Source organism: Hypanus sabinus, chromosome 10, assembly GCF_030144855.1.
Source record: "Hypanus sabinus isolate sHypSab1 chromosome 10, sHypSab1.hap1, whole genome shotgun sequence".
Taxonomy (NCBI): domain Eukaryota; kingdom Metazoa; phylum Chordata; class Chondrichthyes; order Myliobatiformes; family Dasyatidae; genus Hypanus; species Hypanus sabinus.
The window spans coordinates 81,128,708-81,147,764 of NC_082715.1; the positions used below are offsets into that span (position 1 = coordinate 81,128,708).

Here is a 19,057-nt window from a genome sequence, read left to right on the forward strand (position 1 = left end):
CTCGCCTACTTCTACCCCTTCCCCCCTTCGTATTCTGACTTCTTCCCCCTTCCTATCCAGTCCTGATGAAAGGTTTCTGCCTGAAACGTTGACTGTTTATTCCTCTCCATAGATGCTGCCTGACCTGCTGAGTTCCTCCAGCATTTTGTGGATGTTACTCCAAACCCCTGTTACTGCAACTTCGCAGTTAGGCATTTCAGGAAAATCAAGGTCAGAGTCTCACGAAGAAGACTATGTTCACCAGCATATTCCCTTGATGGATTAATTTGTTCATATGAACTTGTTCTTATTTGAAAACTAAGAAAAGGAATTCTCCTTCAATAGTGAGCATTCACAGAGGTTTTTTTTGCAAAAGTTCTTCCAGATGTTCCTTTGATTTAATGTTCCTCATTTCTTAGGTATAACCACTCATACTTACATAATAGCACAGAATTCAAAATTCTTCCCCTGATCTAATCTGATCTTGTTCCGATAGAAGGTCTTGACTCGAAACGTAACCAATTTATTCCTCTCCATATATGCTGCCTGACTGCTGAGTTCTTCCAGCACTTTGTGTGAGCTACTCTGGATTTCCAAATCTCTTGTGTTACAGAATTTGAAATGCCTGGATCTAGTATTCGAAACTCTCAAACATTTTAAAATTGGGTTGATTGATTTATGGAGCTGATTTGCTGATGGCCTTTGAAAGCAATGATGAGGAAACATTGCTGATCTTGACTGTTTCTGCCTGGAATTCCTGGAGCATGGGTGACTGCCCTTGAGAACAGACAGTGTGTACTCACAAGGTTTATATTAAACCGGATTGTCTACAGCTACCCTGGAACAAAATTAGACTCCAGTGCTAACTGTAATGTCCTTTTACTTAACAAGAAATGCAAAAAATTACACAAAATACTAGATTTAGTTTAGGCTATTCTTATCACAGAGTTGGAGATTTAAACATATGATTCAGACAGGCCTTCACTGAAAGGATGCTGTGCTGTCACCAGCACCTTTATTCAGACAGGACCTTTAATCTGGGCAAAGTCTGTCCTCTTAAGTGGACATAAAAGGCGAAAGACTCATTATCAGCACATGTCATAGTTCTGCTGGATTATTCTATAGATGCTGGATATTTTGCAGAACAGACACACAAAATGCTGGAGGAGCTCAGCAAGTCAAGCAGCATCTATGGAAAAGAATAGACGTTTTGGACCTTCGCCACTTCCAACCCTCCCAGCTTCTTACAACATCCCCTACCTACCCATCTTTGTCAAAATAATCACAAAGAAAACAGTTAAAAACACAATAAACATAAAAGCAATCCTATAAAACACAATATACAAGTAGCTGTAGACTGATAGTATGTACATAAAGTGATGCAAGGTGATGTGTATGTAGTGATGGTGGGTTAATGGGTGTAAGTGTTGATCACCCTGTCAGCTTGGGGGAAGTAACTGTTTGTAAGTTTTTGGGTTAATGGGACTGAGACAAGCAGTCCATAAGCAGGGTTAGTGGGATCCTCCACAATATTGCTGGCCTTTTTCTGGCAGCTTTCTATATATATGTCCTTGACAGTGGGTAGACTGTTGCCAGTAATGCATTGAGCAGTTTTAACTACCCATGCTGAGCCTTCCTGTCTGCAACAGTGTGCAGTTCCCATACCACACCGTGGTACCTTCTGTCTTCTATTCATTAACCAATTCTTAATCTATGCCGGTATATTACTGCCATAGTGCTAAGAGATTAGATGGGGCGATATGTGTTGCAGGCTGGGACTCTGCTCTAGGGCTGAGGAGGCTCAGGATTGACATTATAGACATTTTTTAAATCATGAAGGGCTTACACATTGTGGATGGTTCTAGGTTAATGGAGTCTAAAACTAAAGGGCATAGGTTTAAAATGAGAGGGGAAAGATTTAGCGGTGATCTGAGAGGCAAGTTTTTCCACACCAAGGTGGTGGCTGTTTGGAACAAGCTACCAGAAGAAGTGGGGTAGGCAGGAACTACAGCATTTAAAAGACATTTGGACAGGTGCATGGATAGGAAAAGTTTAGAGGGATGTGGGACAAAGATGAGAAAATGGGACTAGCTCAGGTAGGCACCTTGAGGTAACATCTACAAGTTGGGCTGAAGGGCCTGCATCCATATTGCAAGGTGCTTCTGAAAAACCGCTGAAAATGGACTTACACTTATTTGATTGAGACCCAGCAGAGACTTAAGGAACAGCTTGTTATGTTACGTCTCAGCCGACTGCAGCATTCCAGGTTCCATATTGAATTCTCCAACTTTCTACAAATAGGTTTTTCATTGCACCTGTGCATACACAAATGAACTTGTGTATATGACAATAATCTCTCCCATGGTCTAAGTTAACAAATTTCATGTCACATGCCGGTGATAATAAACCTGATTCTAATTCTGGTCCACTCTCCTCTCCTATCAGATTCCTTCCTTAGCCCTTTACCTTTTCCATCTAATGCCTCTCAGCTTCTCACTTCATCCCCACTCCCCCATCCACCTCCCTTCCCCCTCACTTGCTTCATCTGTCTCCTGCCAGATTGTATCCCTTTCCTCCCTCCCCCACCTGGCTTCCAGTGCTGTTGAAGGGTCTCAGCCCAAAGCATCAACTTTATTCCTTCCCATAGATACTGCCTGACCTGCTGAGTTCTTCCAGCATTTTGTGTGTGTTACTCTGGATCTTGACGAGGTAATTTAATCCATGGCCTCCTCTACTGTCAAGATGAAGCCACACTCAAGTTGGAGGAACAACACCTTATATTCCATCCGGGTAGCCTCCAATCTGATGGCATGAACATCGATTTCTCTAACTTCTGTTAATGTCCCTCCTCCCCTTCTTACCCCACCCCTTATTTATTTATTTATCTATCTATCTATCTATCTATCTATCTATTTATTTATTTATTTGTTTGTTTGTTTGTTTCCCCTTTTTAAAAAAAAAAATTCTCTCTCTGTCCCTCTCACAATCACTCCTTGCCTTCTCTCCATCTCCCTCTGGTGCTCCCCTCCCCCTTTCTCCTTTGGCCTCCCATCCCGTGATCCTTTCCCTTCTCCAGCTCTGTATCACTTTTGCCAATCAACTTTCCAGCTCTTAGCTTCACCCCTCTCTCTCCTATCTTCTATCATTTCAGATCTCCCTCTCCCCCCACTTTCAAATCTCTTACTATCTCTTCTTTCAGTTATTCCTGACGTAGGGCCTCGGCCTGAAACGTCGACTGTATTTCTTCCTATAGATGCTGCCACCGGCATTTTGAATTTTCAGCATCTGCAGATTTCCTCATGTTTACCTGCTTCTTTCCCTAGATTAGTTTATCAACTAAACAGGAATACATTATGTGTTAAAAGTTCTTTAATTCAGATTTTAAGGGAAATTCCTTTACTCTTCCAAGAAACAGCAAAGCGTTGGACGCTCCATCGTAAACTCGGAAAAAGAATGGCTTGTTAAATCTAATCTCTATTGTGGTTATATTGCCAACATCAAGATCTTCTGCAGTGATCTGCTCTTCCTCATCTTCTGTGACTTCAAAAATAACGCTATGCAAAACCTAAAAAAAATACAAGAGTTTTAATGTTGTGAGGAGAAACAAATAGAAATATAATTTGCGTATCAGCCTTGATGTTGCATTTCCAGGTGTTTCACATGAAATTTTCAAACAAAATTTGAAGCTAAGCCACATGAAATGTTAGGGCAGTTAGCTGAGATTGCCAATTGACAAGGAAATTTGTGCAGCGGGGGAGAGATGGGAACATTTTAAGGGTGTTTTAAGATAAGCTTTTTTTTGTCGCTTATCCATTGAAACACAATGAAATGCTTTGTCTGCAACAATAAACCAAGGCAGTCCAAGATGTGATGGGGACATCCCACAAGTGTCGCCATGCTTCAGGTGTGCTGCCACTCTATATCTTTGGAATGTGGGAGAACCCAGAGGAAACCACATGGTATAGGGAGAATCCTTATAGACAGTGGTGGGAATTGCATCCCAATCTTCCAGCTGGCACTGTAAGGTGTTATGCTAACTCCAACTAAAAATGCCTTTGCTGAGGAAAATTATGTTAAATTATCGCTGCAAACTGTGAAGGGGAGGCGAGTTCAGGGGAGGAGCTGAGACAGTGTATTGCAGAGCCGTTGCAGATGGAGTTCTGATACCCGTACAGCAGGCCCAGGAGTGAGGTTGGATCACCTTGGGTGCTGAAAGGAGAAACTGGGACCCCGGCACAGAAGCTCTGATGCTCATTCAACTGGCCTGGGTGAGAAGATGGATCACTCTGGGCACCGAGCTGATGTGAAAAGGTTTGGGCTGGTTGACAAAATCAGGGCGAGTTGCTGAGCGGTGAAATCTGGGCCCAGAGCGAGTCACTGGGAGGCATGGTCTAGGCCTGGTCCTAGGTCCTTGTGCGAGGTATGATTATGCTGTTTAGACAACTAGATTGGAGGTGAAATCCGATTTTGTTTGCTCTCTGCAATCTTCACTCCTCTCTCCAGGGCACGGAAGTCTTTTACTGCTCTGTAGTTTAATCAATTTAAACACTGGCCCAGAGAGACTGAAAACTGGGATCTGGGGCAAGAGCTGATTTTCCTCACTCTCCATGATGGTCATCTCCATGGCGCTGAAGTTATGATGGCTGCCTTGGCTGCTGTGCTCCATGCCCACTAATTTGATTAACTGATAAACGAGGCTTTGGGCCTACCCCGAGTCGCTCCGGGGCTTCGATCTGAGGACTCAATTTTGTTTGGAATGCTGTTGCTTGCTTCAATTGTTTGCATGATTTGTAGTTTTCTTTTCTTTCCCTTGTGCATCAAGTGTTGGTCTTTTATTTTTATTTCTTTTCTAAAAAATTGGGTTCTTTTGGGTTTCTTGCTTTGTGGCGACCTGTGAGCAAACAAATCTCAAGGTTGTACAATTTGTACATTCTTTGATGATAAATGTACTTGAATCTTGAACTGCTACACTAGTGTGCTGCCCTAAAGACAGAGCAGTCATTCATGGAGTGCTGAACACTGCAGGTGGGCAAGGAGTCGGAATGGAAACCCTGAAGGTGTCTTGGCGGACTTTAGGAATGGAGGATTCTTTAGAAAAAGTAGGGCAAGGAGGTGAAGGGATTTGAAAACTTCCGTGACCATTAAAATTCAAATGTGTTGCCTTGCTAGGAACTGACATAGGTCAGAAAGAACAGGACAAGTTAGAGAAAAGATAGCAGAGCTTTGGGTGAGGGCAAACTTCATGGTCTGGCCAGGAGAGTTTTGAAAAAGTTACATCTGAAGATCAAAGATATCAGCAGCAGATGAACTGAGAAGGGCCAGTTAGGCAGACTTAGAGTGGGGTTTGGTTCTGGAGAGCAGAAGCATATCTCCACATCAGAGAGCATACCCAGACTGATTACAGTTTGATTCAGCCTTGGACAATGACTAGGGATGCAGTTTACTAAGATGAGGTTGCACTTTCAGGGTCACTTTGTGTTCTGATTTCTTCTTGGATGTTGGTGAGAGGTTGTCCCTTACCTGTTCTGGAACCACATTTTGGGCCCTGCTTAACCTGGAAAAATTGGCTTCAGCACCCAGCGTATCTGGAGTCTGGCTGAACTGCTCCTTCACATCGTAAGTGCTTTTCCACGCAAACTGCGGCATCACGAGTCTCACAAACCTGCAGCAAAAGAATACTGTCACAGATAAAAAAAATATTGATCACACAACACATTCAAACTTTGGGGTGAAATTGAACTTGGAACACAGGGCAGAATAGACTGAGATTCTTTGGCCTCAAGGTAATGTTGCAGATATATTAAATCCCGGCTTGCCCAGACTTAGAATATTGTGTACAGTTCTGACTGCCTCACTATAGGAAGGATGTGGAAGCTTTAGAGAGGTTACAGAGGAGATTTACCAAGGTGCTGCTTGGATTGGAGAATGAGGATAGGTTAAGCGAGCTAGGGCTTTCCTCTTTGGAGAAAGGGAGGATGAGAAGTGACTTCATAGAGCTGTGCAAGATGATAAGAGGCATAGATTGAATGCTAGAGACTTTTTTCACCAGGGTAGAAGTAGCTAACGTGAGAAGGCATAATTTTAAAGTGAGTGGAGGAAAGTATCAGGGAGATGTCAAAGGTAGATACAGCTAATGGTGCTGTGGTGTTCTATGATTTGTATTCACTGTTCCTCTTCCATTCACAGATTTTGATATCAGACCCTGGCTTAACAGAGGGAGTCAGTTCAATCTTCAACATTTCCGCTACACCCACCAATATCCTTCCCACGTGGTACTGAAAACCTTCTAAACTTGGATATTTTGTAAAATGAATGTAATCTGGAGATATAAATCTAGTGGACTAGGTTAATATGACCTAAAAAAACAGCAGAAGAAACAGAAAATGATGGAAATTCCCAATAGGTCAGGCAGTATCAGTGGCAGGAAAATACAGATAATGTTTCAATCTAGAAGCTTCTGTTAGAGCACTGTGTTACGAAATGCTAACACCGTTTCTCTTTCTTCTGATGCAGCCTGACTGGTTGGGTGTTTCTGTTTTTATCTCAGGTTGTTTTGATCTTCACCTGAAAACAAACCAAACACATATCTCACAGAGATAGAACTGATGATAGGGAAATTATGTGAAACTTGAACAAGTATATAATCTTGAAAACCTGTAATGAGTCTGATCTCCATATCATCAAAAGGATTTTCCGATCTTTTTTATGCCTTGGATCCCTATCATTAACTGAGGGGTCAGTGGACCCCAGGTTAGGAATCTCTGATCTAGAAGCACAAGAAGATTCACAAGGTTGATGACTGAACTGAATTAACAGGGTGAGGCATTTTTATCTGTCAAGGAGAAGATCTTGTGGTAATTTATTGAAAGAAAGAATGAGATGTATTTACATATCACCATTCATAAGCTTAGGTCCTTCTACAGCACAACAGTTTCTAAGTAATTCGTTAGATAACAGCTTAAATTTTTGGTTGATTTCTAGCATTACATTAGGACCCTCAACTTTAAAAATCTTAAAAGATACTGAACAGCTTTGATAGAGTTAACATACAGAAGATATGTCTTTTAAGAGACTCTTAGATGGAGCTTAGAAAAATAGAGGGCATTGTGGTAGGGAAATTCTTGGCAGTTTCTAGAGTAGGTTACATGGTTGGAATAACATTGTGGGCCAAAGGGCCTGTCATGTGCTGTAGATTTCCATGTTCTATGTCTTTGCTTTGAAGGAATACAAAACTAGGAATCATAAATAAAAAGTGATTATGAGAGCCAATGGGGAAATTTCTTTACCCAGAGTTGGTGAGAATATAGAACTCAGTGCTGCAATTGTGGTTGAAGCTCAATTTAAAGAAAGCCTCATAAATGTTTGACAGAGTTGGGAATGGCTGGATATGCTGAAAGGGAAGATGAAGAAGACAGGAAGAGGCAGGTGTGGGTTTGTTGGGCTCCTTCTGGATCCAATTGTGTGTATCTGAATAAATCTCTAAACAAATGTAATTAGTTCTGATTACCCAGTCTGAAAATGCTTCAAGGTTTGGTAGACTGCCAGCATTTGTGCAATTTTCTCCACAGTGGCCGGTTGGACTGTTTGAATTAGTATCATATACATTGTCTCACTCAATGGGAGTTTAATGAGTGTATATTCAGGGGTAGTCTTGTACTGAAGCCAGCCACACCAAGTTGTCATAGGAACTTGGGCTTTGTCTCCTGAATCGTTGAAGAAATCGTGAAGTTCTGTCCCATGGCATTGAGATCTGGTTTTCCATTTTCCTGAGGGAAGAAAAGTTATTTTAACACATTAGAGAAAGGACAGTGCCATTTCTGTAGAAATTCTGGCCCTCTGTTCCAAGCTGATCTGACTCAAAGACCTTCACCATCTGGGACATGCACTCTTCTCATTACTACCATCAGGAAGAGGTATGGGAGACTGACGACCCACACTCGGTGTTTTAGGAATAGCTTTGCCATCAGATTCCTGAACAGTCCATGAACCCACGAACACTAGCTCATTATTCCTCTTTTAGCACTACTGATTTCCTAATTTATGACGTGTTCTATAAAATCATTACATGTCACGGGCAGCACAGTAGTGTAGAAGTTAGTGCATCACTTTACAGTGCCAATGACTCAGGTTCAATTCCTGTCGTTGTCTGTAAAGAGTTTATATATTCTTCCTGTGAGTGCGTGGGTTTCCTCCGGATGCTCCAAAGTTGTATGGTTTAGTAGATTAATTAGTCACATGGGTGTAATTGGGCACAATGGGCTCGTTGGGCTGGAAGGGCCTGCTACTGTGCTGTATCTCCAAATATAAAAAAAAACAAAATAAACAAATAAGTAGGTGATAATAAACCTGATTCTGAAATTCAAATATTGGATGGAGAGAAGTATTTTGTATTGTGCTTCCATACCTTGAAAGGGTGAAGTTTTGAATGGAACAATGGGGAAACTTCTCTGTTCTTGTTAAATAATGCCAGGAGCACTTTAGTCTCCACTAAATAGGGGAAGGGTGACATTGGATGCTCCTGTTAACTGAGAAGGTACAATTATAGCTTCCCGGCATTGTAAAAGTTCATCATCACATGTTCCTAGCATAATTAGTTTACTGTTAACTGTCAATGGCACTGCAGAACTTGTCACCCAACTTCCCAGCACTGAACCAATCCACAATAGATTTTCAGCAGAGGAGAGCGAGGGTGTCTGGGAGAATCCGGGCCCTTGGATCTCCGTGCTAGAAAATGGGATCAGTATGGAAGGGGAGGGCCGAAGGGCTATCTCTACACAAACTCACTGAACTCTATCTGCGGAAGTTTCAATAGCTATGAAGGAACAAGAAAGTGAGTGTAGAAAAGACAGGAGACTTTGTGAAGGGAAGAAATGGAATTGAACAATTCCCCGGTGACCGTTTTGCAGAGCTGCTGCTTCACAGCACCCAGAAACCTGGGATTGACCCTGACCCCTGACATTGTCTACCCATTCTTCCTGTGATTGGAGACATGCAGGATAGTAGCTCAAAATAAGTATATCTAGTAGTTTAGTGAACTACCTGCAAAAAGTCATTGCGTATTACCAACACCATCTTAGAAAACATTTTAGGACAGTAAGCTAATTGGCTGCTGTAAATTTCCCTTGATGACGTTTTGATGAATGGTAGAATGTGAAAGAGTTGATGGGAATGCCAGTTCCATCATGGGCACTAGCTACCCCAGCATCAAGGACCTACAAAAGGCGATCCCTCAAAAAGGCAGCATCCATCATTAAGGACCCCCATCACCCAGGACATACCCTCTTCTCATTGCTACCATCAAGGAGGAGGTACAAGAGCCTGAAGACGCACACTCAATGTTTCAGGAACAGCTTCTTCCCCTCCACCATCAGATTTCTGAATGGACAACAAACCCATGTGTGGTGAACTACGTGTGCCTGTCTGGTCACGCTCCCTGCTGACTGCTCCTGTGGCCCCTCCCACAGGCCCCTGTATAAAGGCGATCTGAGGCTTATGCTTGGCCTCAGTCTCCAGGACGTAGTATGGTGGTCACTCACTGCTGGTTCCTTCTTCCAGTCAATTAAAGCCAATTTCTCGCCTTTACGTCTCAGTGTGAGTTATTGATGGTGCATCAATATGAACACTACCTCAGTTCTTTTCCTCCTCTTTTTGCACTACTTATCTAATTTTCTTTTGTGTACGTGTATGTATGTATATATGTAGTAATTTATAGTTTTTATTATGTATCCCAATGTAAAACAACAAATGTCATACCATATGTCAGTGATATTAAACCTGATTCTGATATTGAATGTGGGGAGAATGAAAATGAGATTAAATGTAGGATTAGTGTAATTGAGTGTTTGTTGGTTGGCATGGTCTCACTGGGCTGAATGGCCTGTTTCTATGCTTCACGATCCTACGAATTTAACATCACGAGTTCCCAAGTGAGAAACAATTCCTCATCTCTCCTTCCCAATACTGAATCAATGTAACCACTGGCTTCCTAGCAACATCCCGACTCATTAACATAGCTTCCAAGCAAGATAATAGTGCAACGTTTAATAAACACAAGAGATTCTGCAGATGCTGGATATCGTGAGGGACACAGACAAAGTGCTAGGGGAGCTCAGGAGATTAGGCAGCATCTATGGACAGGAATAAAAAGATGTCAGTTTGGCCCTTAAGCTCTTCCAACTATCCCTCCCCAGCTTCTTACTTCACCCTTCTCAGCCCCACCCAGCCACCTTCCTCCTCACCCGGTTTCACCTACTCTTTCTCCCCACCTCCTGATGAAGGGACTTTGCCCAAGACATCAACTGCTGAGGAATAGGCAGCATCTATTTCTCTTCATAAACAGTGCCTGACCTGCTGAGTTCCTCTAGCAGTCTGAGTGTGTTGCTCAGTATAGAGCTTTAGATACTTACACTACATTAACTAATCATGATTCTCAGCACAGAATCAACCAATCATTATACTTGAAGAGTCAGACAACTTCTCACCATAGATCCTGACCACCATCAATATAATATTATTGGTTCGCAGCATCTACTTGATTTATTGCCATAGTTCCCCACATTTAGAATCTGTTGTCATCGGTTGGACTGCCAGACCCAGCACTGAACTGATTTACTGCTATAGGTTCCCAGCAGAGATCTCAAGTACACAGACCTGGTTCAAGTTATTATGATAGATTCCCAGTACTAAAGCAACTTGCCACCACGTTCCATCAAGATAGGTTTCTGACACCGATATGGTTTGCTAGGGGTGAATATGTGTACACTGCAAACACTAAACAACTTATACACTCTAAATAGTACAGTGGTTAGCGTAACACTATGACAGCACCGGTGACGTGGGTTCAATTCCACTGTTGTCTGTAAGGAGTTTGTATGTTTTCTCACGTTCCAAACACCTACAGGTTAGTAGGTTAATTGGTCAGATGGGTGTAAATGGGTGGCGTGGAACATTGTTACCTTGCTGTATCTCTAAATAAAAATTTAAAAATAAGTTTCCATCACTATGCACTCTCACACATCTCATCTATCAAAGTGGGGCAGCATGGTAGCATAGCAATCAGTGTAATGCTTTACTGTGCCAGGCTCAATTCCCACCACTGTCTGTAAGGTGTTTGTACGTTCTCCCCATGGTCACCTGGGTTTCCTCCCATATGGGCTAGGGTTAGTAAGTTGTGGGATTAATCACCATGCTGTGTTACTATTAATAGTGGTTTTTCAACCCCTTGAAGTTCAAGTTTTTCATAAGTACAAGGACAATAATGGGTACTTTTAAAAAACATAGTTACTAGTAAATGGATCTACACAGTTTAAGTCATTTTCATTTACTTAAAGTAGGGTTATATACTGTTGGTAAATTTCAATTCCTACAATTACAATTCTTGTTTCAAAACCCCATTTTTAGTTTCACCAACAAATGTGATCAAGTGCTATAGACTTCAGAGCAAGAATAGTATCTAAAGAGCTACCCCACACACAAAATGCTGGAGGAACTCAGCAGGTTAAGTAGCATCAATGGAGAGGGATAAACAGTTGATATTTTGGGCCGAGACCCTTTGTCAGGACTGAAAAGGAAAGGCACGAACATCATTTTTTTCAAACCTGGTAATTACTCTCTCCTCCCTTTTCTCTGTTTTATCATTTCCCTCTCACCCTTCCCCTCACCTGTCCATCACCTTCCTTTTGGTTCCCTTCATCCTCTTAACTCCATGGTCCATTGTCCTCCCCCATCAGATCCCTTCTTCAGCCCTTTACCTCTTCTGCTTATCACCCCCAAGCTACTTACTTAATGGCCCTATGCCATGCACCTTCCCCCTCACCAGGTCTCACCTATCACCTGCCCACCTTCTTTCATTTCAAGTCTTGGTGAAGGATGAGGTCAATTAATAATTCTCCTCCATGGATGCTTCCGGACTTGCTGGGTTCCTCCAGCAATCTTCAGGCGTTGCTCAAGATTTCCTGCATCTGCAGAATCTCTTGTCCCTACCCAGTTTTGCTGCTTCCTGTGTATTTACAGTTTGGGTAAGAACAAGACAAGATTGACTTCTGCAAGCCACAGGAAATTTTACCTGGTTTTCTGATTGTGCCCTGGAAACTCTTGGCATTTGGTTGGATCATCCCCTAATCTTCAGTGCTCAAGGCCAGTCCATGTAACTTAACCTTTCAACTGTGCTTACAGTATAGTGAACTCACAGAACAGTTCCAAACCAACCAACCAGACCATGGGGGCTCCCTCAGGTGTCCTCACAGAGGCCTTGAAATTGCTGAGAACATTACAGCACAGCACATGCCCTATGGCCCACAATGTTGTGCTGATCTATCAACCTACTTTAGAATCAAACTAATCCTTATGTCCTACATAGCTCTACATTTTTGGATCATCCGGGTGTCTACCTAAGACTCTCTTAAACACCCCTAATGCATCAGCCTCTATTACCACCCCTGGAAGGGTATTCCACAAACTCATCAATCACTGTGAAAAGAACCTGCCTCTGACAACCCCCTACGTTTCCCTCCATTCTTCTTAAAATTATGCCCCTGGTATGGGAATGTTGGGTGCTTTTTGGACAAGATATTGCATTCCTTTGAAATGTGCTCATTCCCCAGAGCCTGACCTTTAAAATGGATGAAACTGGCTACCACCAGTTTAGTGCTGGGGTTCAGGCCGGTCACCAGGTTGTTCAGCCGGCCACCCGTCGCTCGGCGGATGACGTTGTTGATTGACTCCTCTGCCAGTGGGGGCTGGCTGAAGTCGGTGGCTCCCAGCCATACCTCAGGGTGGAAGAGCCGGAGGTGCTCGGTGAATGTCCGCCGGAGCCATATTCTGTCCTGGAAGATCATCCAGGTGCCGATGGACAACGAGCCGTGGTGCTGGGCGAGGACATTGCGGAGGAGCAGCCAGAGCTGCTGCCGCATGCCCAGGGAGTGCTGGTCGCCACTGCTGCTGCCTCCACACTCGCTGTGTGAGAGGCCCAAGATCATCTGAAGGTTGTCGAGGGTTGATCCGTCTGCGCCCAGGGACAGTGCGGCCAGGACTACCTGGAGGTACATGGGCGATAGCACCGTCACCCCTGACCCTTCCTGCGAGGTCCAGTGGGACAGCCAGGAATGGCCTAGAGAGGCCTGGAGATGGTACAAATAGTTCCGCGCCTGGACGCTGGGCTTCACCTGTTCCTCCTCCTCCTCTTCCCACCACATCCTCCAGGAGCCATTCACCAGGATGTCGTTATCTCCAATCAACTCGGGCAGGAAGTCCTCCTCCCCATCCACCTGCATTGACGACTCCGATTGATTGCAGATAATTAAAAAAAATGGGTGGATGTAGGGCCGGTCTCCTGCCCCTACTTCCACGAGGGTGCCGATCCAGAGGAGGGTGAGGATCCATTTTGTAGTCATCTTCTTCTCCACCAGCGCTGGAACCCGAGAGGAGAAACATCCATTAATTAATTGTGTTTTACCATAGCTCAAACACAAGAGATTCTGCAGATGCTGGAAACCCAGGGCAACACACACACAATATTGGAGGAACTCAGCAGGCCAGGCAGCATCAGCGGAGGGGAATAAACAGTTGAAGTTTCAGGTCGAGACCCTTTATTGGGACTGGAAAGGTGGGGGAAGGAAGCCAGAATGAGAAGGGTTAAGAGTACAAGCTGGCAGGTGACAGCTAAGATCGGATGAAGGGACAGGTGGGTGGATGGGGGAGAGGGGATAAAGTGGGAAGTTGGGAGGTGATAAGTAGAAAAGGTAACAGGCTGAAGAAGAAGGAATCTGATAGGAGAGGACAGTGGGAGAAGGGATAGCAGGAGGGACACCAGAGGCCGGTGTTGAGCAGATGAAGAGAAGGATTAGTAGGGGAGCCAAAATGGGGAATGTGAAAAGAGAGAAGGAGCAAGGGAAAGAATTACTGGAAGATGGAGAAATCAACATTCATGTTATCAGGTTGGAGGCCAGATGGAATATGAGGTGTTGCTCCTTCAACTTGAAAGAGGCCTCATTGTGGCAGTAGAGAAGGCCATGAACTGGCATTCGGAATGGGAATAGGAAGCACAATTAAAATGGGTGGCCACTGGAAAAACCTGCCTGTTGTGTTTGCCATAGCTTCCCTTTCTCCCATGGCCCACTGTCCTCAGCTACCAGATTCATTTCAACTTCAACCCTCCACTTCCTCCTATCACCTCCCAGCTTCTACTCGATTCCCTTGTCCACTCATCCCTCCCCATTGATCTCCTTCCCGGCACTTAACCTCCCAAGAGGGACAAGTGCTGCAACTGCCTCTGCACCTTCTCCCTCACTGATTCAGGGCCCCAGACAGTCCTTCCAGGTGAGGCAACACTTCAGCTCTGGCTCAGTTGGGGTCATCTCTGTATCTGATGCTCCTGTATATCAGTGAGCCCAACATTGTCTGGGAGACAGTTCACCGAGCGCCTACACTCCGCCCACCAGATCTCCCAGCGGCAAATCGTTTTAATTCCACTTCACATTCCCATTCCGACTGTCACAATGAGGCCACACTCAGATTGGAGGAACAACACCGTATATTCCATCTGGGTCACTTCCAAGCTGATGGCATGAACATCAATTTCACAAACATCTGGAAATGGCACCCCTTCCCCCCTTCATCATTCCCTTTCCTTTTCCCCTCTCTCACTTTATCTCCTCACCTGCACATCACCTCCCTCTTGTGCTCCTCCCTCTTTTCTTTCTTCCATGGCCTTCCGTCCTCTCCTAACAGATACCCTCTTCTCCAGCCCTGTATCACTTTCACCAATCAACTTCCCAGCTCTTTACTTCACCCCTCCCTCTCCCGGTTTCACCTATCACCTTGTGTTTCGTCCTCCCCCCCCCCACTTCCTTCTCTGACTGCTCATCTTTTTTTGCTCCTCCTGCTGAAGTGTCTCATCCTGAAATGTCGACTGCTTACTCTTTTCCGTAGATCTGCCTGACCTGCTGAGTTCCTCCAGCATATTGTGTGCATTGCTTGGATTTCCAGCATCTACAGATTTTGTCTTGTTGTGACTAGTCCTGATGCTCCTGTACCTTCTTGCTGCTGGTAGTGGGTCAAAGAGATTAGGGGATGGTTGGTAAAGATCAATAATAGTGCTTTGCGCCCTTTGTCTCCCGGTAAATGTTAAAAATAAGGGTAACGTTTTTCGCAGTGATTCTCTTGGCAGATTTTACTCTCCTCTGTAGGGTCTTGCAATCTGATACCTTGTGACTTCCATACCAGACAACGATGCAACCAGACAGGATATTTTCGATGGTGCGCCTGTAGAAAGTTGTTGGAATGCGGGTGGGGAGCGTTGCTCACTTAAATCTCCTGAGAAAGTGTAGATGCTGCTGTGCCTTCTTCACTAATGAGATGGTGTTGTGGGTCCAGGTTAGATCGTCCATTATGTATACACCAAGGAATTTTGTGCTCTTCAGAGCCATTGATGTGCAGTGAAAAGTGGTTGACCTGCATCTTCCTGAAGTCCACAATCATCTTTTTTGTCTTGTCCATGTTGAGACTCAGGTTGTTGTTCTCGCACCATTTGAGAACCCTTGTACCTCCTCTCCGTAAGCAAACTCATCATTGTCACCGATGATGCAGTATCATCAGTGAAATCTATGATGTGGTTTCACCTATTGTTGTCAACTCAGAGTGACTGGGGTCTTTCCGCCAAGAAGTCCAACATCCATTTATGGAGGGGGGGTGTTGAGTCCCATCAAGGACAGCTTGTGTTAAATGCTGTGCCTAGGTAAATGTGCCTGGCATATGATGGCATCATTTTCTAGGTGGAATAGGATGGGGTGGAGGGCCAACTCCATCCTCTTTCTGAAGTTCAAAGTAAATTTATTATCAAAGTACATATATGTCACTACATACTACTCTAAGATTCATTTTTTTCCCACTTTCACAGAAAATCAAAAGAAACACAATAGAATCAATGACAAAAATCACACAAAACAGAGTCAGACAAACAACCAATGTGTAAAAAACAACAAACTGTCCAAATACAAAAAGAAAAGAAAATAATAACAATAATAAATAAGTAAGCAATAAATAAAGAGAACATGAGTTGTAGAGTCCTTAAAAGTGAGTCCATAGGTTGTGGAATTGGTTCAGTGGTGGAATAATTGAAGTTATCCTCTCTGGTTCAAGAGTCTAATGGTTAATAACTGTCTCTGAGCCTAGTGGTGTGGGACTTGAAGCTCCTGTACCTCCTTCCTCAAGACAGCAGCGAGAAGAGAGCACGGCCTGGGGTCAGGATCCCTGAAGATGGTTGCTGCATTCCTGCTACAATGCTCTTTGTAACGTGCTCAGAACTGGGGAGGGTTTTACGTGTGATGAACTGGGCTGCATCACTATTTTTTGCAGGCTTTTTCAATCAAGGGTATTGGTGCTCCCATACAAGGCCTTGATGCAATTAGTCAATACACTCTCCACCGCGCATCTATGGAAGTTTGTCAAAATTTTAGATGTCAAGCCGAATGTGTGCATTCGAAAGCAGAGGCACTGCCATGTCTTTATGGCAATGGCAGTTGCATGCTGGACCCATAACAGATCCTCTGGAATGATAACACTGAGGAATTTAAAGTTGCTGACTCTCTGGTAATGCTGTAGGCAGGTGAGCAGAATTACTCCAGATTCATTCTCACCGATGTCTTATACAACTTCAACATAACATCCAGATTACTGAATATAAGAGATTCTGTAGATGTTGAAAATCTTGAACACACAAAAGTGCTGGAGGAACTCAACAAGTCAGGCAGCATTTGTGGACAGTTTGGGCTGAGCCCCTTCATCAGGACAACTCCTGCACTCAATGCCCTGACTTATAAAGACCAACGTGCCAAAAGCTCTTCTATGACCACATTGTCCTATGATGCCACTTTCAAGGAATTATGGATGTGTATTTTCGTCCTTTCGTTTGACTGCGCTCCTCAGAGCACTGCCATTCGTTGTGTATTTCCTACCCTCATTTGTCCTGCCAAAGTGCAACACCTTGGACTTGTCTGCGTTAAATTATATGTCATCTTCAGCCCATTTTCTCAGCTGGTACAGATCAGCCTGAAAGCTTTGATAGTCCTCCTCACTGTTCACAGCACCCCCAGGTTATCTATTTAGGACAAGGGGCAGCAAATTATTTTTATTTTTTACTACTTTCGTGAGTCTTTGCAATTCCTCTTCAAAGGGCAGTGGAACCTTTGGGTATCTTAGGGCAGAGTTAGATAGTATTTGATAATTAAGAGACAGGGGTCAAAGGTGGGGGGGAATGTGAAACAAAAGTTACAATTGGCTCGGCTGTGATTTTACTAAGCGGTGAAGAAGGTTCAAGGGACCAAATGACCATCTCCTGCTGCTGATGTGTCTGTACTTATGAGCTGATATTGGCAGATGGGTGCTGAGCCCACCTGGTGGTGATGGATGAGACCAAAACCAATCTGGGCACGCCTGGTAGCTTCTGGGGTTAGGGTTTGTGCCCGGGTGTCCTTGGAGAAGGGATATGAAGTTTCTGTGGGGACAGTGGTGGGTTTCTGAGAACAGTGGCCCTCCCTAGGGAATTGAATCATTCATAGATGACCATAATCGTATTTTAACTTGAAATTGTAAATAGTATTGACCATTGTGTGTATTTTATGCATGATTAAACTTTAGTAGTTTTGTAAAATAAAAGCGAAGTGGTCAGTAGGAAGAGCTCAGGACTAGGCATGTAAAGGTGCACCCAGCAGTATTTGGGTTAAGGGGACAGAGAATACATGGGAATGTTTGGAGGCAAGTCCTTAGAGAATTGTTTAGCTGGAAGGCATCACACAGAGTATGTAGGAAGGAAAGTTATTAGAGGGTGATGATTTTAAATTTAATGTGTTGCCAGAAAATCAAAGATTATCATTGCTAATCCTATTGGTCTGTCTTTCAAGATTAACTGGGAAGGCTTGCTTTGAGGCCTTGCTGACAACTTGGAGAGCTCTCCAATGGGCTCAGATACATTACTGATATTTAAAAGACTCTTTGACACATGGACAAAAGAGACATAGAAGGCTGTGTGGGGGTGGGGGTTAGATTGATCTTGAAGTAGATTAAAATGTGGGCACAACTTTGTGGGCTGAAAGGCCTGTACCGTGCTGAACTGATCTATGTTCTAGACTCTAATTCCATTCCTTCCATGTCCTTCCCCTTGGACTTTTAAGTGCTCCGTTTTGCAGCTTACTGTTGAGTCCATGCTTTCTGACTGCGCCTTCAGGATCAGAGCTGCACCCTCTGTTTTCTGTTACAAACCCATGTCCTCTGGTTCTTGACCTTTCCACCAGTTGAAACAGATAACCTTTATTTACTTCATCAAAACAACTCGTCTTACTTCAGATCAGAAAAGGCTTTTATTAAGCCCCTACATCCCACTCCCCTGCATTTTCTCCAAAACACTGCAGACTATTTCACTTCAAAATACTCCCTGTGACCGCGTGGGTTTCTTCTAGGTGATCGGGTTTCCATCCACATTTTAAAAGAGATGAGCAGTCGGGTTAGGAAATTGTGGGCACGCTATGTTGGCGCTGGAAATGTGGCGACACTTGCAGGCTGCCCATAGCACATTGCAAAAGCTGATACCAATGACACATTTCTACGTTTCAATGTATGTGTAACAAATAAAGCTAATCTTGAAACAAAAATTACCTCCTTAGTATAATCAATGTGCCCTGCTGGATGCCAGAGGCTGAGCTTACAACAGAACCAACCCCAACTCAGAAGGAATGCATTACAGTTAACTTTGAGCTGAGAAAGTCACTTACCGTTTCTGAGATTTTAACTTGTTTATTTTGGCTATTCCATGCATATCTCTTATAAAGTGATCTTTCTCCCTGCTTAGTAAATTATTGACTAGTCAGCTGTCCAGGTGTATGTGACTGGTGGAATAAAGGGTATTTCTCTGAGAGAGTCAATAGAAGTTTCATCTGATCTTAAATGCAATATTATTTAACCCTATCAGGGAAGTTCCCTTTATTTCACCCATCACCACACCTGCCTTCTTGGTTTCTCTCTTTCCCAATTCTAATGAAGTTTAGAAGGAACTTAGAAATTCTGATGAAGTTTCTAACGAGCTTAG

General features: G+C 43.7%; 1 protein-coding gene across 1 annotated transcript; it reads right to left on the reverse strand.

The window, feature by feature from the left end:
• Positions 1 to 1,358: 1,358 nt before the first annotated feature.
• On the reverse strand, positions 1,359 to 18,809 carry agt (angiotensinogen). The gene is made up of 5 exons (XM_059982220.1): positions 18,744 to 18,809; positions 12,590 to 13,387; positions 7,487 to 7,745; positions 5,500 to 5,641; positions 1,359 to 3,544 (listed from the first exon to the last, which is right to left on the reverse strand). The coding sequence occupies exons 2-5, from the start codon at positions 13,368 to 13,370 to the stop codon at positions 3,338 to 3,340; spliced, it is 1,389 nt and encodes a 462-aa protein (XP_059838203.1). The 5' UTR covers positions 13,371 to 13,387; positions 18,744 to 18,809; the 3' UTR covers positions 1,359 to 3,337.
• Between the last annotated feature and the right edge of the window lie 248 nt (positions 18,810 to 19,057).